General features: G+C 42.6%; 1 protein-coding gene across 1 annotated transcript in view; it reads left to right on the top strand.

Annotated features, from left to right (window-relative positions):
* rad50 (RAD50 homolog, double strand break repair protein) overlaps nt 1–23,026 on the top strand; it is a 166,891-nt gene that overhangs the window by 139,038 nt on the left and 4,827 nt on the right. Inside the window, exons 23-25 of the mRNA XM_073067338.1 lie at nt 12,848–12,933; nt 17,857–17,999; nt 21,817–21,950. Coding sequence (XP_072923439.1) covers nt 12,848–12,933; nt 17,857–17,999; nt 21,817–21,950 — 363 coding nt within the window. The remainder of the gene's footprint in view (nt 1–12,847; nt 12,934–17,856; nt 18,000–21,816; nt 21,951–23,026) is intronic.

The following is a 23,026-nucleotide window of genomic DNA, read 5'->3' as shown; positions in this document are numbered from 1 at the left end:
ACATCTGTGTGGAGATACATCTCTACCAAAGAAGGTGCAAGACACTCCTTCCTTCTGCTAGCCTGCAGGTCACCCTCGGGCAAGGTGCAGCATCAGCTTAGCCCCCTCGATCAGGGTCACGTGAAGCCATGGGAACAGGTAGTGGATGGTCATATGAGCATCTCAAGTCCTGGTATGCAACCACTGGCACCAGGCAGACAATTTCTGAAGAGTATTGATGATGGCTGGGGTCACCTGTCTTGTAAAGACCTGCCCAGAAGAAGGCAATGGCAAACCACTTTGGCAGAAGTATTTGCCAAGAACAATCAAGACCAAAGACTATGATCGCCCACGTCATAGAACACAGTGCATGGCGATGATGATGATAAATTAAAATTTAAAAGGTAGTGAGGTATTCATGTGATGGTTCAGTGACTGTTCAAAAATCCAATGGTGGAGGAGAAGAAGCTGGACTGTTAAGTATGTGTCTTCAGCCTCATGTACCTCCTCCCCGATCGTGGTAATAAAAAGAGAACATGTCCTGGGTTGGGTGACTGGCTGGTAGAACAATCCCAGCAGTCCTCATTCCTTCATTAACTATTCTCACACATGCTCATCAACCTCTGCCTGATTCTCCTGAGTGATGCACAACATGCTACAAGATGGCAGCAGGTCTATGCAGGGGAATAACTCGTCAATGTTTTGGGCCGAGACCCTTTCTATCAGTCTGGAAAGGAAGGAGGCAAAAGCCAGAGTAAGAATGGGAGGAGGGGGGAAGAAGTGACAATCTGGCAGGTGATAGGTGAAGCCATGTGAGGGGGGGAAATAGGTGGGTGGGGGAGGGAACATAAAGTGAAAAGTTGGGAGATTGTGGGTAGAAGAGGAAAGTAGACCATGGGGACAAGAGAAGCAGGAGAGGCACCAGAGGGAAGTGCTGGGCAGGTTAAGGAGAAGGGAAGGACGAGAGGAGAAACAGAATGGGGAACAGAAAAAGAGGAGTTCCTATAGAAAGTGACTTCAAATGAACTGGATGTATAGTGAAAGGGCAGAGAGCTTGACTCCAGATCTGAGAGTCTGGATGTGCAGACACAGGGAGAGCCTCTGGAGTTAGTATTTGCTTTCTTCTACTCAGTTTCTTTTAAGTTTAAAGAAAAGTTCAGGTTCACTTTGTTGAGGAGGGGGATAAAGGAAGGGTGGAGAGGAGAGCATGAGGGGAAAGGATGGGAGGGAGGAGAGGACAATGGGTAAAGAGGACAGGGCAAAGAAGAATGGTGGGGTAAGGATGGGGTGAAAGCAATGGGTGAAGAGGGCAGTTGGGGGTAAAGAGAACAGGAGTAAGAGGACAATGGGTGAAGAGGATGGGGTATGAGGACAGTGGGGGAGGGGATGGGGTAAGAGGACACGGGAGAGAAGAAGGGTGTAAGAGAAAAGTGGGGGTGAGGATGGAAGAGGACATTGAGTAAAGGGGATGGGGCGAGGATGAGGGTGAAGAAGACAATGGGTAAGAGGATGGAGAGGTGAAAGGACAGTAGGTGAGAGGTTGATGGGTGAAAGGACAGGGAGAGAGGATGATAGATTAAAAGGATGAGGGGCAAGAGGAGGATGGGTGGGGTGGATGAAGCGGAGTGGAGAGAGTGGGATTAGCAGACTTCTGAAGGGTAATTACTACTGTTAAGGAGAATTGTGGTTTGTAAGCTTTTTGGAAGAAAGCCCCATTTGCTCACTTCTGATAAAACGCTCATCACCCGTTCAGCATCTGATAACATCACAGGCCACTCCTATGCTGGAGATCCTGGGAGATAGCAGTTTTGTGGCCAGGACAGTTTGCATGGCAAACATTTAACCTTTTTTTTAAATTTTGACAGCCACTCAGAGGGTCATTTCAGAGGGCAGTTATGTGGTGTTTGGAAACCTAGAGAGGATACACTGTTTAATCATTGATCTCTTTGTAATGTATTTTGCGTTGAATGATCTCGATTGAAACGGCTAGATAGAGTAGACATGGAGAGGATGCTTCCTATGGTGGTGGAGTCTGGGACCAGAGGGCACAGCCTCAGAATACAAGGACATTTTCTTAAAACAGAGGTGAGGATCCTTTAACCAGGGATGATGACTATGGAATTCACTGCCACAACAACTGTGAAGGCTAAGTCATTGGGTATATTTAAGGTGGAACTTGGTGCCCCAGTGGCCATCCCCCTCAAAACTTTGGATACTATTGGGGAATGACCTGCAGAGAAAAGTCACAGCAGTAGGATCACGGGCACTGAGTCTGGCTGTGTGACTCAGAGGGCAGGGGGGAGAAGAGCCGCTTTGTGGCGATAGGGGACTCAATAACTAGGGGAACAGAAAGGAGGTTCTCTGGGCAAGAATGAGATTCCCAAACGGTATGTTGCCTCCCAGGTGTCAGGGTCCAGGACATCTCGAATCAAGTCCTTAGCATTCCAAGAGGGAAGGTGAAGAGCCAGAGGTCATGGTCCACGTAGGTACCAATGACAAGGGTAGAGCAAGAGACAAGGTTCTGCATAGGGAGTTCAGGGATTTAGGGCAGGACCTCGAGGGTTGTGATCTCAGGATTTCTCCCTGTGCCACGTGCTAGTGAGGCCAGTACCAGGAAGGTTATAGAGTTTAACAGGTGGCTAAGGAGTTGGTGTAGGAGGGAGGGCATAAGATTTTTGGATAATTTGGCTCTCTTTCAGGGAAGGTGGAACCTGTACAAAAGGGACAGTTAATATTGTGGCCATTAGCAGGACGTGGCTACAGGAGGGGCAGGACTGACAGCTCAAAATTCTGGAGTACTATTGTTTTAGACATGACAGGGTGGGAGAGATTAAAGGAGGAGGAGTTGTGTTACTAGTCAGGAAAAATGTCACGACAGTGGTCAGGACAGACTGGAGGACTCAACTAGTCAGACGTAATGGATGGAACTGAGAAATAAGAAAAGTATGACCACGTTGATAGGGCTATGTTACCGACCACCCAACAGTCCTAGCAATATAGAGGGACACATTTGTAAAGAGATCACAGACTGTTGCAAGAACCACATGGTTGTTACAGTAGGGGATTTTAACTTTCCACATATTGACTGGCAGTCCCATACTGTAAAAGGACTCGATGGGATAGAGTTTGTCAAATGTGCTCAGGAAATTTCTTTCATCAGCACATAGAAGTCTCAACAAGAGAGTGCGCCATACTGTATCTGCTATTCGGGAATGAGACAGGGCAGGTGACAGAAGTTTGTGTAGGGGGACACTTTGCATCTAATGACTACAATGCCATTAGTTTCAAAGTGAATATGCAAAAAGATAGGTCTGGTCCACGGGTTGTGATGACCAATTTTAATGGTATCAGAAATGATCTGGCAAGCGTCGACTGGGGCAGGCTGTTTTCTAGCAAAGCTGTACTTGGTAAGTGGAAGGCCGTCAAAAGGGAAATACTGAGAGTATAAAGCTTGTATGTCCCTGTCAGAATAAAAGGTAAATATAACTGTGTAGGGAACCTTGGTTTTCAAGAGATACTGAGACCCTGGTTAAGAGAAAAAAAGAGATGTATAGCAGGTAGAGACCGGTAGAAAAAAATGAGGTGCTTATGGAGTATAAGAAATGCAAGAGAATTTGTAAGAAAGAAATCAGGAGGGCTGAAAGAAGGCATAAGGTTGCTCTAGTAAACAACATGAAGGAGAATCTTAAAGAATTCTACCAGTATGTTAATAACAAAATGATTGCAAGGGACAAAACCGGTCCTCAGAATGATAATTCATGTGTGGAGCCGAAACACATGGGGGAGATCTTAAAATAATTCTTGGCCTCTGTATTTACTCAGGAGAGAGACAGAGTCTATAGAAGTGAGGCAAAGCAGCATCAACTTCATGGACTCTGTACAGATTACAGAGGAGGAAGTGTTTGCTATCCTGAGGCAAATCAGAGTGGATAAATCCCCAGGGCTGACAAGGTGTTCCCTCGGACCCTACAGGAGGCAAGTACAGAAATTGCCAAAGCCCTAGCAGAGATGGTTAAATCATCCTTAGCAACAGGAGAGGTCCAGAGGATTGGAGGACCACCAGTGTTGTTCCACAGAAACCAAGAAATCATAGGCTGGTGAGTGTAACATCAGTAGTGGGAAAGTTATTGGAAGGTATTCTAAGGGACCTGCCTGATATATAACCATTTGAGTAGACATGGACTGATTAAGGATAGTCAACGTGGCTTCATGCATGGTATTTCATGTCTAACCAATCTGACAGAGTTTTTCGAGGAAGTTGCCAGGAAAGTGGATGTTGTCTACATGGACCTCAGCAGGGCACTTGACAAGGTCCCGCATGGAAGGCTGGTCAAAAACGTTCAGTCACTCAAGCATTCAAGATGAGATAGTAAATTGGCTTTGTGGGAGAAGCCAGAGAGTGGTAGTAGAGGGTTGCCTCTCTGTAGAGACCTGTGATTAGTAGTGTGCTGCAGGGATTGGTGCTGGGTCCTTTGATGTATGTAATCCTAGTCAATTATCTAGATGATAATGAATTGGATCAGTAAATTTGCGGATGACAGCAAGACTGGGGGTGTAGTGGATACTGAGGAAGGCTATCATGGCTTGCAGGGGGCTGAAAAGTAGCAGATAGAATTTAATGCAGACAAATGCAAGGTTTTGCACTTTGGTAGGACCAGCTAGGGTCAGTCTTACACAGTGAACAGTAGAGCACTGAGGAGTGTGGTAGAACAAAAGGATCTGGGAATACAGGTATAGGTACATAATTCGTTGAAAGACGCATCACAGGTAGATAGGGCCGTAAAGAAAACTTTGGCACATTGGATAAGGGTGAAAGAATAAGGGGAACATGAGGGGAAACTTATTCAATCAGTGTCATAAGAGTATGGAATAAGCAGCCAACACAAGTGGTGCATGCAAGCTTGATTGCAGCATTTAAGAGAAGTTCGTATAGGTAGGTGGATAGCAGGGCTATGGTCCCGGCACAGGTCGATTGGAGTGGGCAGTAAATGGTTTCAGCATGCACTAGATGGGCCAAAGGGCCTGTTCCTGTGCTGTACTTCTCTGTGACTAGGTTCTTAATTTGTGAGGGTGTCAATGATTCCATGGAGAAGGCAGGAAAATGTGGTTGAGAGGGATAAGAAATCACATGATGGAATGGCAGGGCTAACTCGATGGGCCACATGGCCTAATTCTGCTCTGGTCGTATAGTCTTATACAACAATGTTTTCAAAATTTAAAACTAAATCAATGGATTAACAGATCTTTCAAATCTGTACAGTCGAGTGGAGGTTGTTCAGCATCTCTGTGATGGGGTATGTGTGGAAGTGAGATGACCAATCCCTGTGACCAGGTGGAAAAGTAGATGAAGTTGCAACAGTGCTAAGGTTTCAGTCATCTCCCTATCAAGGGTACTCTGATGTTCTGACATTTAACTCTGCAGTAACATATTAGCAAAAATAAAGTTCCAATGGAATTGAATTCCAAAAATTGATGTCTTTATACTTAAGTCCATGTTTTATTATTTTTAGTTTACTGCCAGAGTTCATTTAATTTAATATAACAAAAGCGTTGTTTCTTTAAAGAACAATGCAACTATAAATTGCATTGTCGGAGATTCTCAGTGCAGTGAAGTTTGGAAAAGTTGTGTGACTCATTTCTGTCAGCTCTCGAAAGTACTCAACCTTGGTTTAGAAAAAACGTTGATTGCATTTGTTTCTTAAATCAGATAATTATTGTGTCAAAGATGCTGGGTTATTATGATCGGTAATTTGAGTCATTTTGCAACCTCTGGAGAGCTGTACGGTGAATTCAGAAAGCCTAATGCCTTTTTTGGCATTTATTGTGTACAATCGTGTACAACCTTAGTTTGCTTATCTACAACCGGATATACTTGCTATATTAGGGGAGCATCGAGAAAATTCAACAGACTGGTTCCTGAGATAGTCAAATATATTGAGGAATGAGAAATGACCTCAATGAAAAGCCCAGCAGGGTACATTAGGGAAGAAAGTTGCCCCTGGCCAATGAGACTAGAACCATGGGCTATTGCCTCAAAATAAGCAAGGTGTTATTTTGAAATGAGATTAGAAGCAATAGCCACACACTGGTGAGTATTTTGAATTCACAATCGCAGTCGACTGGAAGTTCATTCATCAAATTCAATCAAAAAACAAAGGTTAATAGATTTCTGAATATTAGAATAATCAAACGATGTAGAGATAGTGCAGGGAAGTAGTGGTGAGATAGCAGATCAGCCATGATGCCGAATGGTGAATAACATCTAAAGGACCTACTAGGCTTCTGCTCTTATTTATTATGTTCTTACAGATTTTGCATCACGTTAATGTGTTATTTTGAATAAATATTACAAGTGATAACAGAAGATCTGATTTGTGCTGATTATGCAAGATCTAGATGACAGTGTAGGGCCAAAAAAATTCATTGTGATTCCCTTGTCATTCAAAGTATCTGAGAACGATATTAGCCAGTAGCCTTCCATTGAGTTGGCAAGTTGCTAATCAAACTCACCCTTAAATGTTCTTCCCAATTTCAGCCAACCCCTCATTTGAATATCCATTTATTTTTACTAAATGTCAAGTTGAAACTTTTAAATGAGATTTAGATAAGATACAGAGAGGAAGAGAGTATGCAGGGCTGCCTTGGGAAAAGCAGGGTAATGGGACTGACTGGATAAGGAGCTAATGTGGACTCAGTAGACCATGTTGATTCCTACTGTGGTGTAATTCCGTGAACATTTATCATCTGTCTCTTTAAAAAGCTCCTGCTATTTCCAAACTCTTGCTGTGTCACTAGAGGCATTGGTGCACAAAGGAGATGTGCAGTCTTAACAGCAAGTGATCATCTTAGTTGCTTCTCTTGTGATTGCAAGACCCTGATGGACAATGGTGGTGTTGAATGCTGCAAGTCCCGTTCATTTGTTCGTTGGCAAATGGCAGGGGCGGAAGACAGAGGAGCTGCATGGGCTTCGTTGTAGCAAGGTCCAGGCCTCAGGCCACGGTGTTGCCTGTTTGCAGCCACTCGGGGAGAAACATCAGAGTTAGGCACTTCACTAGAGTGCCGGAGGCGGTGTGATACGGAATCCATGCTGGACCCAGTGCGGCCCACCAGAGCTTGCTCGACAGAAGGCAAGCTATATTGTGTCAGAAGGCAGACAGATACAACATTCATGAACTCAGGAACCTGGACTATATTTTTACTACTGTCTTATAAAGTGCCTATAAAAATATTCACCCCCTTTAGAAGTTTTCATGTTTTATTGTTTTACATCATTGGATCGCAGTTGCTTTAATTTGGCTTTTTTGACACTGATCAAAACAAAAGACTCCTTTGTGTCAAAGTGAAAACAAATTTCTACATATTGGTCTAAATTTATTTCCATTGTTAAACACTAAATGATTGGTTGCATAATTACTCACCCCTTCAAGTCAGTATTTAGTAGATGCACCTTAGGCAGCAATTACAATCTTGAGTCTGTGTGGAGAGGTCTCTATCAGCTTTGCACATCTGGACACTGCAATTTTTCCTCATTCGTCTTTACAAAACTGCTCAAATTCTGTCAGATTGCCATGGGGATCATGAGTGAACAGTCCTTTTCAAGTCCAGTCACAAATACTCAATTGGGTTGAGGTCTGGACTCTGACTTGGCCACTCCAGGACATTAACTTTGTTGTTTTTAAGCCACTGCTGTGTAGCTTTGGTTTTGTGCTTGGTGTCATTGTCTTGCTGGAAAACGAATCTCCCAAATAGTTGTTCTCTTGCAGACTGCATCAGGTTTTCCTGCGGAATTTCTCTGTATTTTGTTGCATTCATTTTACCCTCTACCTTCACAAGCCTTCCAGAGCCTGATACAGTGAAGCATCCCCTTCTTCGGTTGTCCATCGGAATCTGATGACGAAGTCCACTCCTTTAACGGTGAGATCTTTGATGACTATACAGTCCAATCCTGGACCCACAAGCTCTATTGCAGGTGGAACATGTATATGTGGTAGTGATGGCAACCATGGCTGCATTTCTCCTGGCTCTCTTCTGCTGTCTTCTGGTTGTTCTTTCCATCTCCAGAATACAAACCCCGTCCCTACACAGCTGTCACCAAGTGTTACGGTCAGCAGCAACATCCTCCAGGTCCTCAGGTCTGATCTTGCACTTCTTTAAAGCATTCTTCATCTGATCCTTATAGCGCTTCTTCAGCCCTCCAGCTGAGCGTCGACCATGATATAACTGGCCGTATAACACTCTGCAGGGTAGCCGACATCGGGGCATCCTTATCACGTGTCCCAGCCACTGCAACTGTCACTGGGTGATCATGGTCTCAATACTTCTGCAGTTGGTCTTTACAAGTGTTTCAGTGTGAGGTACCCACTCACGACAGGTAATTCCCAGGATGCACTAAAGGCAGCTTATGTGGAAGCGCTCCAAGGGCTTGATGTGACGGCTGTAGCTTACCCAAGCTTCACAGCCATAAAGGAGGGTGGTGACACAGACCACTTGGTATACAGCGACCTTTGTGGAGGGACAAAGGCTCCTGTTCTGAAATACTCTACGCCAAAATCTCCCAAAGGCAGCTGATGCATGTTTAATGCGACTCTGGATGTTCTTGGCAATGCTGTTGTCGTCAGAGAGAATGCTCCCCAGATATTTGAAAGATGGCACTATTGACAGCTTTTCATCACCAACAGTGAAGTCAGGTAGGGTGGGTGGGACACTGGTACTCCATTGGCAAACCACTTCTGTCCTGGTGGTATTGACAGTCAGCCCCATCCTGCTGTATGCTCTCACCGCCACAGCAAGGACAGTATGAATATGGGCCACAAGAGCACAGTCATCTGCATACTGGAGCTCCAGGACCCGTTCTCTGTGGAGCTTGGTGGTTGTGTGGAGCCTCCTGATGTTAAAGAGGTTGCCATCTAATCTGACGTCCACTGCCACACTGCTGCTATCCTCAATCTCATTGTGGAGAAGCTTGGTAACACTCAAGAGGAAGATGTTAAAGAGCACAGGCGCTAGCAACACCCCTGCCTCACCCCTGTGCGTACAAGGAAGAGCTCGGACTCTTGTCCTCCTATGGTCACCCGATCAGTCATCCCATCATGGAACTGGCGGAGGATGTTAACAAGCATCCCTACAGCATAACACAACCACCACCATATTTCACGGTGGGGACAGTGTGTTTTTGGTGTTGTTCAGTGTTTGACTTAAATCAAACAAAGTGTTTAGTCTGATGGCCAAAAAGCTCAATTTTTGTTCCATCAGACCAGACCATAGACCCTTCTTCCAGCTGATTTCAGAGTCTCCCACAAGCCTTCTGGCAAACTCTAGCTGAGATTTCATGTGAGTTTTTTTTCTTCTTTCCCATAAATTGCAACTGGTGAAGTGCCTGGGCAACAGTTGTTGTATGCAGTCTCTCTCATCTCAACAACTGAAGTCTGTAACTCCTCCAGAGTTGTCATAGGTCTTGTCGCCATCCTTCACTAATCCCCCTCTAGCATAGTCAGTCAGTTTTTGAGGATGGCCTGCTCTAGGCAGATTTACAGCTGCACTATATTCTTTATATTTCTTGATGATTGACTTAACTGTACTCTAAGGGATATTCAGTGAATTGGAAATATTTTTTTAACCACCTCCTGACTTGTGCTTTTCAATGGCTTTTTCGTGGAGTTGCTTGGTGTGTTCTTTTGTCTTCATGATGTAGGTTTTGCTGGGATACTGACTGAAGCAGTTGGACCCTCCAGATACAGGTGTATTTTTACTCCAATCAATTGAAACACCTTGACTGCACATGGTGATCTCCATTTAACTAATTACTGTCTTCTAAAGCCAGTTGGCTGCACCAGTGATGATTTGGTGTGTCACATTAAAGGGGGTGAATTATGCAGTTGATTATTTAGTGTTTTTAATATTTGCAATTAAATTAGATCATGAAACCCCCTTTTACTGGGCATCTCTGGAAATGCAGCTCGTTAGCCCCTCGCTAACAGCCACTGGATTCTGGAGCAAGAACCCATCTTTCTCAGGCTTCATTCATCTAGGGTATATGTGGCTTTGGTCCCGCCAAATCCGTGGGGTTGGGATGTCTCACCCACCCAGACTCCGATTTGTGTGAATGTTGTGTGATTTACTACCCTGCAATAGCTCATCAGCACGAAATGACAGATCTCATACTGCATACAATTATAAAGAAGTATATTTGTGAATGTCAACTTAACCAAAGAGTTAGTAAAGAAAAAAAAGAAAAATCAAAAATGGCCCATTATAACTAAACAGTCAAATTTGCACGGGTTGGAGTTCAAATCTTCCAAAAGTCATATTCACTCATCCTTGGTAGGCCTCTGTGCCTTGCCTCCATCAAATCACGTTTTCCCACTGGATCGAAACCTGTGACCAGTTCTCTCTAGTGCCTTCTCTCTTCATCTCCCTGTAACAAAGCATGAGATCAACCTTAGTGTCCCTCACAAAACCTCTCCCCCAGCCATCTCTACAACCTTCTCCCACTTCCACCATCCTAACTGGATGACATACATTCCTAAGCCTCCCTTATCTTAATGGTAACCCAAACAGGTTGAAAGCAGAGCAGACTGCTTACAGAACTGTTGAAATGAAATACCTACAAGGCAGTAAAAATGTGAACCATAGTGTTAACTCTTTGTAGAGATCTGTTTTCACTTTGACACTGTTGATTAGTGTCAAATAAAAGCCAAATTAGATCCACTGTGATTCAATGTTGTAAAAACAATAAAACATGAAAACTCCAAAGGGAGTGAATACTTTTTATAGGAACTGTATGTGCCTGGTATCTTATATGTGCTATTTGTGCCTTGTTCTGTATGATTGTCCGCACTGTGTTTTGCACCTACTCCCATCAACCTGCACCCTGACCACAGCCCTCCATATCCCTCCCATCCATGTACCTACCAAGTTTCTCTTAAATGGTGATCTGCATCCATATTTGCGCTGGAAGCTCCTTCCACACCTTCACCACTCTCTGAGTGAAGAAGTTCCCCCTCATTCCCCTTAAACATTTCACCTTTCATCCTTAACCCATGACTTCTAGTTCTAATCTCACCCAAGCCCAGTGGAAAAGCCTGTTTGTGTTACATTGTCTATGCCTCTCATAATGTTGTCATGCTACGATATTTTTAACACATTGTCACGTTATTGGTAATTTGCCATAATGTTATAATGCAACCTTTTGTTCTTCATGTTTTTTTAAATAATGTTTCCTACAAATAATGTCTACATCTAAGAAATGAGATCTATCAATTGCTTTAATAAAGGAACTATTCACAATATGGTATCTCTAGCAAACAAAGTGCAGTTCTAACTCCTATTACACAGAATTTGTTCTCTTGTCATACATTATTACCTTTTTTAATGCTTGAAGTTAAAAATAATGATCATATATCTGTAAAATTCAGTGGCAGTTCAGGAAAGAACAAGGTTGGTTTAGAAATTAAGCTCCTGGTTGTTTAATCCAAACCACAACAGTCATGTGAAAGCAGGCAATACATTAAAATATACATCATACTGGGAGTCAGAGATACTTTGAGATATCAGCAGGAATGATAAGGTTTGCGTAATATATAATGTTCATCTTTAGTGCAATAATTTCAAACTGGGATTGCACGGTAGCATAGTGGTTAGCACAACGCTTTACAGTACCAGTAACCCAAGTTCAATTCCCACCACTGCCTATAAGGAATTTGTACGTTTTCTCCTTGAACGAGTGGTCTTCCTCCGGATGCTTCTGTTTCCTTTCACAGTCCAAAGATGTACCAGTTGGTAGGTTAATTAGTCATTTTAAATAGTCCTGTGTTTAGACTATGGTTAAATCAGGGCTTGCTGGCTGGCAAGGCTTGAAGAGCCGTAAGGCTCTGTTACGCACTGTATCTCTATAAATAAGTAAATTTCAAGGCAGGCTAACTTGCTTCTGTGCCCATTTTGATGTGATGAAACATAATACACATATTCACTCATTCCTAATATTAAAAAAGTCTGCACAGGTTGAAACTTCTATTGGGAAAATAGATGCTTTAAGGTGAACTGTTTAAAGTTCAGAGTGTAGCTTAGTGCTACCTGTAGTTTGTGAAGAAGTCCAAATAGTGCATTTTGTACAGTTGCTGTAAAGGTGCTCAGACAGCTTGATCAAGGATCAACTTTATTTACAGGTACATTTACAGGTAGAAAGTATTTGCTGTGTTGGTCAGCATGCAACATATACCAACAACATGCAAAAATTATAACAAAGAACTATATTTTAAAAATTATATTTAAATTAAAAGCTAATAAATTTAGAGGTTAAAGAATGAATATGGAGTAAAATATCCATGAATAAATAAATAAAATGTAAGCAGCATTATGAAAAGCCACTTAAAGTGTTTAATATGTAGCGATAGGAATAATAGATAGAGGGGGGTGGGGATAACTAGAATGGTTGATCAGATAAACTGCCTGGGGGTAGAAACTTCTAAGACGGTGTGGAGTTTTTGTTTTAATAGCCCTCTAGCACTTTGCCAAAGGGAGCCTTTGGAAAACGGAGTTAGTAGGATGGACGGGTAATCCGCACAACGATTTTTTCCTGCTTGCTTCTTTGTGCTGATGGGCTGATGCATCACGATTGAAGGTTGATCGAAATAAAAAGCGCAAAAAGTATCTTTGAATTGTCGAGTCCTGTGACTGAATCTGGAAAATGCTAGCTTTATCGTGATCTTTCCTTACAGCTTTTCAAGGGGTTTACTATGAGCCAGGCTGCTTGCAGTGTCAATGTACAAATTGACATTAAAATGTACTGGCCACCTTTCATTATTAAAATGATGCTAGTGATCAGGTCCAGAAACAAGGTCAGAGTAATTAATATTTCCTCTTGGTTTAGAGCCATCATGAAATTCCACAGCATGAAGATGGAAGAAATTAACAAAATTATCCGGGACTTGTGGCGGAGCACTTATCGAGGGCAAGGTATAGTACATGATGATGAGGACTACCATTTCCAGTGTGGGAGTTCCAGAGAAAAGAACCAAGGTTTTGGGGATCAGGTTGTGAAGAAAAATTAAAATAACAAAAAACAAAGCCGATGCCAGAATCCTGAAATAAAACGTGCTATAAATACTGAGCAAGTCAGGTGGCATCATTGGGGAGACAAACAGAATTAACATTTCATGTTCATGATCCTTCATCAGATCTTGTCATCAAGCCTGCCCACACATTTCCTGAAGGCCCAAAACGTCAACTGTTTATTCCACGCCATAGATGCTGCTGACCTGCTGGGTTCCTACAGCATTGTGGGTATTCCTCAAGATATCCAGCATCAGCAGAATATCTCATGTCTGAAGACAGGAATTTGTTTCCTTATTTTCCTTACTAAAACCTTCTGTTTTCCATCATCCGTCCTGATTATCTGTTGGACCCCATCAGGGTCCTTTACACTTTTTAATTTTTACATGGCACTATAAATTGCCTTTAATTTTGAAATGTAACTTGGCTTCTCTGCAGAGCACAGAACTTAAATCATCATACTTTTAAATGTCTCCATCTTCATTGAGTTTTGGTGTTGACATACAGCCCTCTCCCATAACCCCTCCAGTACCACGTTGGACCCAAGATCTTACCATGGTACCTTGGCTGAAATGTTATTTCTTTATTGGGACACAGCTCAAAATAGGCCCTTCTGGTCCTTCGAGCCATGCCGCCCAGAAATCCCCTAATTTAATCATGGGACAATTTACAATGCCCAATTAATGTACCAACTGGTACATCTTCGGACTGTGGGAAGAAACCGGAACACCAGGGGGAAACGGGGAGAACTTACAAAATTCTTACAGGCAGCAGCTGGAATTGAACCCGGGTTCTTGGTACTGTAAGGTGTTGTGCAAACCACTACACTACTGTGCCATTCCATTTTTTGAGCTACTAAGACAGTTTAAGAGTATAATGTGGAATATTAAATCCAGTCATTCCAAGATATAAATTACCATTGGAAAAGCAAAAGCTCCGAATAGTTTATTATCAGTGGTTTTAAATAAGGAGAGCAAGACTCAAACTCCGTGCATAGTGTCAGCATAATTAACTGTAGTTTTACATTGGTAAAACCCTTCGAGCCTGCACCGCCATTCATTATGATCATGGCTGATCATCCAACTCAGAACCCTGTACCTGCTTTCTCTCCATACCCCCTGATCCCTTTATCCACAAGGGCCATATCTAACTTCCTCTTAAATATAGCCAATGAACCGGCCTCAACTGTTTCCTGTGGCAGAGAATTCCACAGATTCACCACTCTCTGTGTGAAGAAGTTTTTCCTCATCTCCGTCCTAAAAGGATTCCCCTTTATCCCTAAACTGTGACCCCTCGTTCTGGACTTCCCCAACATCGGAAACAATTTTCCTGCATCTAGCCTGTCCAATCCCTTTAGAATTTTATACGTTTCAATAAGATTCCCCCTCAATCTGCTAAATTCCAGTGAGTATAAGCCTAGTCGATCCAGTCTTTCTTCATATGAAAGTCCTGCCATCCCAGGAATCAATCTGGTGAACCTTCTTTGTACTTTCCTCAGATTAGGGGACCAAAACTACACACAATACTCTAGGTGCGGTCTCCCCTTTAAAAATTATTTCTTTGGCTTCCTGTACCTAATTAAGTGGCCAGTGCTTCTGCTGTAGACCACTCACTCCAAGGTTGAGCATAGACGTTCAGAGATGTTCTTCTGTGCACCACTGTTGTAACGTGTGGTTATTTGAATTACTACCCCCTTTCTGTGAGTGTGAATGGTCTGGCCGTTTTCCTTGGACCTCTCTCACTAACAAGGCATTTTTCCCTACAGAATTCCCACTCACAGAGTGGTTTGCTTTTTTTGGTTTTTTGCACCATTCTCTGTAAACTTAGGAGACCGCTGTGCATGAAAATTCCGGGAGTTCAACAGTTTCTGAGACACTCAAGCCACCCCATCTGGCACCAACAATCATTTCACAGTCAAAGTCATTTTGATCACATTTCTTCCCCATTCTGATGTTTGGTCCGAACAACAACTGAACCTCTTGACCATGTCTGCATACTTTTATGCATTGAGTTGCTGCTATATGATTGGCTGATTAGATACTGCATTAATGAGCAGTGTACTAATAAAGTAGCCACTGAGTTATATGAAGAATGCAGCAAAAATCTTCAGAAAATCAAAACTGCTCACGCTACAAAAGAAACCTACTCAAAGGTTTGATAATAATCAAGATTTCCTTTGTCTTTTTATTCTAAGCCCTTTATGACTGAGGCTAACATACCTCCAGCTTTCCTAGTGGTGTGGTGTTTCTGTATGTTAACGTTCTGTACCTTGTGAATGAGCACAGCAATTTTCTATCAACCAGCACCATTGATTTGTCAGTTGGATATGATATTGGCTTTTTCAATCTTTGTACCAAAGTCTATAACTTAATGATGTCCCTTATCATAACTTCTTCCCCACGAGTATAATCTGTCCATATCCGTTTGAGTCAAAGTTCAGAGTACATTTGTTATCAAGTATGTATAATATATACAACCTTGAGATTTACCTCCTTACAGGCAGCCACAAAGCAAAGAAACCAAAAAGAGCCTATTTAGAAAAAGATTGCCGTCAAACACCCAATGGGCAGAAAAAAAATTGTGTAGACAATTAAAGTAAGCGAGGAACATTCAAAACCGAAGTTCACAAAAGTGAGTCCCTAGATGTGAAGCTAGGCATCATTGCAGCTGATTCAGGAGCAGGTCACATCCTCAGTTTAGCACAGAGGTGAGTAAATCTCGCGGAGCAGTGAGCTGAACCAGCCATCCCTCTCCTCCAATCCCTTCAACCTGGCCCTTGTCACGTTCTCATCTACGATAAGCAAACTTGGATGAGAAGATTGAGTGAGTACCTAAATTCTGATAAATTATGGGAAGTTGGAATCTCAATTCAGATTATATTAGCTTTATTAGATCAAATAAGTTATTTATCACATGTACATCAAAACATACAGTGAAATGTGTTATTTGCGACAATGAGCAACACAGTCCAAATATATGCTGGGGTCAGGTTGCAACTGTCTCCGTGCTTCCAGTGTCAACGTAGCATGCCCACAGCTTACTAATCCTAACCCATACGTCTTTTGAACGTGGGAGAAAACCGAAGCACCCAGGCGGTCGTGGGGAGAAAGTGCATAGTCCTTACAGACAATTGTGGGAAAATGAACCCCAATCACTGATTGCTGGCAATGTAATAACACTAACTGCTAGGCTACCATGCTACCCAGTGATGGCCCATACAGCAGCCCACTGGCCCCACCAACCACCCAAGGAGGACTTAATTGTTCGAGTTGTCTGTTTCCTGTCCTTTAAATAATTGTCATTCCTTACATATGTTTCCTCTGTAAGCTCATTTTGAATTCCTTCCTAGGTATCTCAGTGTTTTGGTTGCTGAGGTAAACTGTGTAGTTTTTCATTGATTCTACTGTAGTTTTTTTTTCTGTTCTTCTGTGAATGCCCGCAAGAAAATGAATCTCAGGGTTGTATACGATGACATATACATATTTTGATAATAAATTTACTTTGAACTGCTGGATTTATTTATTGGTCTGAAACTAAAACTCCGAAGTCCACACTTGATGACGTTTGAGGAGAGTGAAGGAAAAAGAAAACAAAACAGTGACAAGATGCTAGACAGAGTCATCTGTAGCAACTCAGTGGTGAGTCACCTCAAAACCGGGGTTTCCAACCTGGGATCCATGGACCCCCTCAGTTAATGAGAAGGGCCCATAGCATAAAAAAAAGTTGGGAACCCCTGCCTTAAAAGCACATAATCTGCTGGCTTCACAGGGTTAAACCCCCACTGACTGAGGATGTGGAAAGGTCAGTGTCAATATGTTACTTCTAGTTCAGTGTAAATGTTTCAACTGGATGTAAGTTTGAGTTCAAATTTAGTATAGCATTTAATTTTGTTTACTACAAGTGATTGAGCTTCAGAATATTGCATTATGTCCTAACAGTGGCTCAGTTGTAACACACTTGTTTCTGGGTTCTCTGATGCGATAGACTAATGTAGTGCTGAGAGAGTGCTCCCCTGCCGGAAGCACAGTTGCTCAGGTAGGATTTCAATATGAGGAATTGCCCATTAGACCACAACAAACAGCTGGAAGATTAGACCATCTGGCCCATCGTGTCCGGCCCACCAATTGTTTCTGAGTAGACAGACACTGCAGTATAGTGCAGAGCTAGAGGGAGCGGGAATGGCTAACAGAGGTGGAATAATTTTAAGGTGATTTGAGGAAAGTATCGGGGGGTTGTCAGGGGTAGGTTTATTACACACAGTGGAGGGTTCATGGAATATGCTGCTTGAGATGGTGGTGGAGACAATTAGACTAGGATTATGTAAGAGACTCTTAGGCAGGCACATAGATGGTAGAAATACGGAGGGCTATGTGGAAGGGAAGGATTAGATGGGTCTTCGTGTAGGTTAAGTTGTCGGCACAACATTGTGGCTGAAGAGCCTGGACTGTTCTGTAATGTTCTATGTTCTACCCAGCCAGAGGCACAGTTGTTCCGATAAGATTTTAAATTGAGGAATCATGCACAAGACATGGAAGAAGAATTAGGCCATTCGGTCCATTCATTCTTAGCTGATTTAATTTCCCTCTCAACTCCATTCTCCTACCTTTTCCCCATAATCTTTGAGACCCTTATTAATCAAATGTGTCCTCTGCTCCACTTTAATACACCCAGTGAATTGGCCTCCAGAGCCATCCGTGGCAATGAATTGCACAGATTCACCACCTTCTGTCTGAAGAAATTCCTCCCAATCTTGGCCTCTCCAAGTGTCTGTGGAAGATTTTGAGAAACTATTGTGATGTGTCCTGACTTGGTGGTTTCTTTCGATAGATATTGAATACATTGAGATCCGTTCTGATGCTGATGAAAATGTGTCTGCCAGTGACAAAAGAAGAAATTACAATTACCGTGTAGTCATGGTGAAGGGTGATACAGCTCTGGACATGAGAGGAAGGTACAGTGCTGGACAGAAGGTATGGAATAAATCTCAGATTCTGTGCATCATGTATTTAACATCAGTGACAGAAGGGCAGCAATATTATTCTTTTCTCTCTGGCCTTTTAAAGATTAGTTTTATTTGTCACATCCACATCGAAACATACCGGGAGATGTGTCATTTGTGTCGAATCAGATCAGCTGGGCCGCTTTAAGTGCCACCATACTGGTGTTAACACAGCATAGCCACAGCTCACTAATCCTAACCATACATCTTTGGAATGTGGGAGGAAACCAGGGCACCCAGAGGAATCCCATGTGGTCATGGGGAGAACGTACAAACTCCTCACAGGTAATGGCGGGAATTGAACCCCAAATGGTAGTTGCTGGTGCTGCAAAGCGGTGAACTAACTGTTCTGCTGCGGTAGCATCTCTCGGTACCTCCTCTCTGAGGCATTAGGTAAAACTTCATATAATAATGTAACTATTCCATATTTACCTGATAATCTGCTAAATCTGGTTCATTTTTACTGAAGAGTAGCTCTGTGTAATTATCTTGTGCTTAACTATGTGATTACTTTGGTCCTTTCCTGTCTACTCTTATGCCTCTGTCCTTCATTTGTTCATTTATAAAGCAATACTATTTCTTTGATCATTTTAACAGTCCATTTCATTTTCTTCAACTGCAGTTGAAAATGATGTAAATTCTCTCCTTTAACCAATTTGCACTTCTAATTCAAAGTTGATTAAAGCATGAAATTTTCTTAATGCATTGAGCACTCTGCCAGGAGTGGAGGTAGAGGCAGATACATTACGTAGGCACATGGATAGAGGGCTCTGTAGAAGGGGGTTAGATTGATCTTAAAGTAGGTTGAAAGGTCAGCACCACACTGTGGGCTGAAGGGCCTGGGTTGTGCTGTACCGTTCTGTGTTCTATACAGTATTCATGCATCTGAGGTTTTAAACCATTAATGATTCATTTCAATTTAATCAAGTTTGATTGTGCTTCAACCATACATGAATACAGCCGAACAAGAGAGCGTTCCTCCAGGGCCAAGGTACAAATCACAGTACCAGTGTTCACACAGCACTAAACACACACAGAACATACAAACAATAGAAAATCTGCACCAAGTAGCACACATAAAGGCAGGGGGAGCTCAGCAGGCCAGGCAGCATCTATGAAAAAGTACCTCAGTGAATCCTGCTGAATAGTCTTGGCCTGAAACATCAGCTGTAGTCTTTTCCATAGACGTTGCCTGACCTGCTGAGTTCCTCCAGCATTTTGTGTGTGTTGCATAGAACATACAAGATAGCAAGCACATGAGGTTATCAGTAAGATACAGCCACGCAAAAAAAAATAATCCCGACCTAAGCTGTGAATGCCACAGAGATCTGCAGTCGACCACAATACAGCTTGTCTTCTGCCGAGTTTATACCGGGGTGCAACACTGACTCCAGCCCGGATGCCACGCTACACCATCCGTGCTAGAGCGCACTGGCTCCAATGCCTCTCTGCTTGCGGCTGTAAACAGGAGACACTGCAGCATGAGGTGTTGTCCTCACTGTGACTGAGTCCACGGGATTCCAGCACCATCCACTCTTGGTAATAAGTCAGTGAATCCAACTTGCAGCATTCCACATTAACAATGTCTAGAAGGGTCTGGTGATCTCAGAAAAGCGAGCAAGACAGCAACTCACTACTAGACTGTATGGCATTTGGTCATCAGGATGATACTATATGTCTGGCAAGACAACAGCCAGTAACTAGTTTTTTATTGAACCATACCTAAACTTAAAACACTGCCACAAATAAGAATAAGTATGACAGTTCTACAATAAGGATTTCCTACAGCTTTTAGAACATAGAAGATGTAAGATCCAGTTGGCTGTGGTTCCCTAAGTAGGCTATCAAAGTCATTTTATGAGAATGCCTTTTCACTAACTGGGCAGAAATGGTTAATGTGAGGGGCATGATTTTAAAGTGATTGGTGGAAGATGTAAAGGGATGTCAAAGCTAATTTCTTTTTTACACACAGAGTGATGAGTGCATGGAATGCCCTGTCAAGGGTAGTGTTAGAGACAGATATATTAGGGACATTTCAGTGACTCTTAGATAGGCACATGGATGATAGAAAAATGGAGGCTTTCTCTCCTTTCTATAAGTGTATACCTCAGATAATTATTATGTGGAGATTTGTGACAAATATGATTATATGATATATATGTACAGTATCTGAAATACATCTTATGGAAATGTTTAATGATAAACTTCAATAAAAATAAATTTACAAAAAAGAAGAAAAATGGAGGCTATGTAGCAGGGAAGGGTAAGACTGATCTTGGAGTAGGTTAAAAGGTCGGCACAAAATCGTGAGCCAAAAGGCCTGAACTGTCCTGCAATGTTCTATGTTCAAATGCAGCAAAAGTATTTTACCCCGATGGCAAGATTTCTCCTTGTGAATGAGAGTTAGTGTTGTGGGGAGAATAGATGGGTTAGGATAGCATCAATGTAAAAGTTAATGGTTAATGCTTGATGTGGGCCACGTGGACTTGTTCCTTTGCTCTGATACTGTGACTTTTTCCCTGAGCCATCTCTGCCTGGATGTCTGAATTCACTCCTCTAATACATCAATACCTTTGCATACTAACGATCCAACTGAATCCGAACTTGCTTGTTCTCCAGCCCTGGCATTGCACATCAGGGCTGTTCGGTGGCACGTAGAGGAGGGCTGTTGTCACCTGTCATCTGGGTTCAATCCTGATCTTTGGTGCTGCCAGTGTGGAGTCTGCACGTTCTTCCTGTAAGTACATTGCGGTCCTCTGAGTGCTTCAATCTTCCTCCCACATTACCAAAGAAGTGCCGATCGGTAGGTTAATTGATCACATTATAAAATGGCAGAGCGGCCAGTCTGGCTCCAACTAATGATGTCTAAATGTCAAATCTTGTAGAATATCTTTTGTTATTTGTTGATTTATTTGTGGTAATACTGCTTTATGTGTTTTCTGTGTCTATATGTACTGTGCTGTGGACTTTGGTCCAGAGGAGCATGGTTCTGTTTGGCAGTGTACATGTGTATGGTTGAATGATGATAAACCTGAACATTGTAAATTGCCTGAAGTGCATAAGTGAACAATAAGATTTGGGATGGGAAATTGAAAGGAATGTGGGAAAGGTAAGATATTGGTTGGGATAGGATTATTGAAAATGTGGATGCTTAAAGATTGATGCGTACTTGGTCGAGCAGGTGACAATTTCCTCGCTGCTTAACACTATGACTCTGTATCCTCGGACCCTTTCTGGTACCAAGCTTTCTTCTTGTAGTGTGGACTGCAAACTGTGCAGTACTCTTAATGTGGCCTGGTTAGTACTTTATGCGGAATCTAATGTGACCATAACATATAGGAGAAGAATTAGGCCATTTGGCCCATCAAGTCTGCTCTGTCATTTCATCATGGCTGATCCATTTTCCCTCTCAGCCTTCCCCCCCCGTATCCCTTCATGCCCTAACCAATCAAGATTCTGTCAACCTCTAACTTAAGTATACCCAATGACTAGGCCCCCACAGCCACCTGTGGCAACAAATTCCACAGATTCACGACTCTCTAGCTAAAGAAATGCCTCCACATCTCCATTTTAAAAGAGCGTCCCTCTGCTTTGAGGTTGTGTCCTCTGGTTTGAGAGTTCCCCCACCACAGGAAACGTCCACTCCACATCTACTCTATCGAGTGCTTGACATTCTACTCTACTCAATATTCAGTTGGTTTCTATGAGTAACCACACTCATCTCACACACTCTGACTCAGCCATTAAAGAAGGGCTTCTCTCTGACTTGCTGTCTCATTCCATTTCAGGTTCTGGCCTCACTCATTATCCGCTTGGCTCTGGCGGAGACCTTCTGTCTGAACTGCGGGATTCTAGCTCTGGATGAGCCGACCACAAACTTAGACCGGGAAAACATTGAGTCACTGGCCCATGCTTTGGTTGAGTGAGTATCCCGAACAGACCTAGAAAACATTCGATCTGTAGGAGTGAGCTTTCTGGTTCATCCCAAATTAATTCAGGTTTCCTTTTTGCATTGCGTTGGGATTGGTATTCATTCATTTTCGTCATTCATTCATTTAATTCTTCTTCTAACCTCAAGGGTAAATGCAGCACCCTAATCTACTTTCACACGTATAGCTAGCACTGTCAAAGTGTCAACCTCAATTACGATAAAACAGTGATGGTCTATGTAGGAGGGGAAGATAGATTGATCTTAGAGTAGGTTAAAAGGTCAGCACACCATTAGTCTTCATCCAATCAGATTTCTGCTCTCCCACATTGTTTCCCATTGAAGGAGAAATAATCAAACAGGAGAGATGGATGATGGGAGTATAAATACCACCGGACTAGACATGCCCAGACATCATCCCTGATGAAGGTAGCAGAGTTTGACATTGAAACATCTGTTATAATCAATACCTGTACCCGGCTGGAAGCCTGAGAAGAGTTATTGGTTTCTTATTAAGGCTGTAGAGTGAAGGGTTTCAGTCGTGAATCCACAACTTCATTGACCATTTCTGGAAAGTAGACAATATACCAGTCGACCTTAGAAATGCAGTCATTATAACCATTTCAAGAAGGAAGACAAGTCCAGCTCTTCTCCCCCAATGGAGTAAGAATTGTTCCTGAACCTGATGGTGTGGGATCTATATAGTGGGAGGAGGGCACGACCTGGGTGGTGGGGGTCTTCGATGATGGATACTGCTTTCATGTGGCAATGTTCCTTGAAAATGTGCTCAATGGTGCACATCAGTGAAAGTGAGTTGGAAGCAGATCATCCATCATCCAGATCTGCCCAAGAAGAAATGGAGTATTTTCCCAAGTCAAACTAATGCTTTGAAGATTTTTTATTACATAAGTTCTAGATTCCATACCCACCAGCTCTAAAATGTTGTGATAGATATTTTAAATCAGACACCTTGCATGCAGGAAAGAGTTCAAAAAAACTTAATGCTCTTTATAAATGGAGTCACTTCATATTTAAACGCTGAAACTGACAGGCTTATGTTCTCCATGCTT

The sequence above is a fragment of the Hemitrygon akajei genome, chromosome 15 (genome assembly GCF_048418815.1).
Source record: "Hemitrygon akajei chromosome 15, sHemAka1.3, whole genome shotgun sequence".
Lineage (NCBI taxonomy): Eukaryota > Metazoa > Chordata > Chondrichthyes > Myliobatiformes > Dasyatidae > Hemitrygon > Hemitrygon akajei.
The sequence above is the reverse complement of the archived record's forward strand: the minus strand, read 5'-3'. Positions and strand labels throughout refer to the sequence as shown.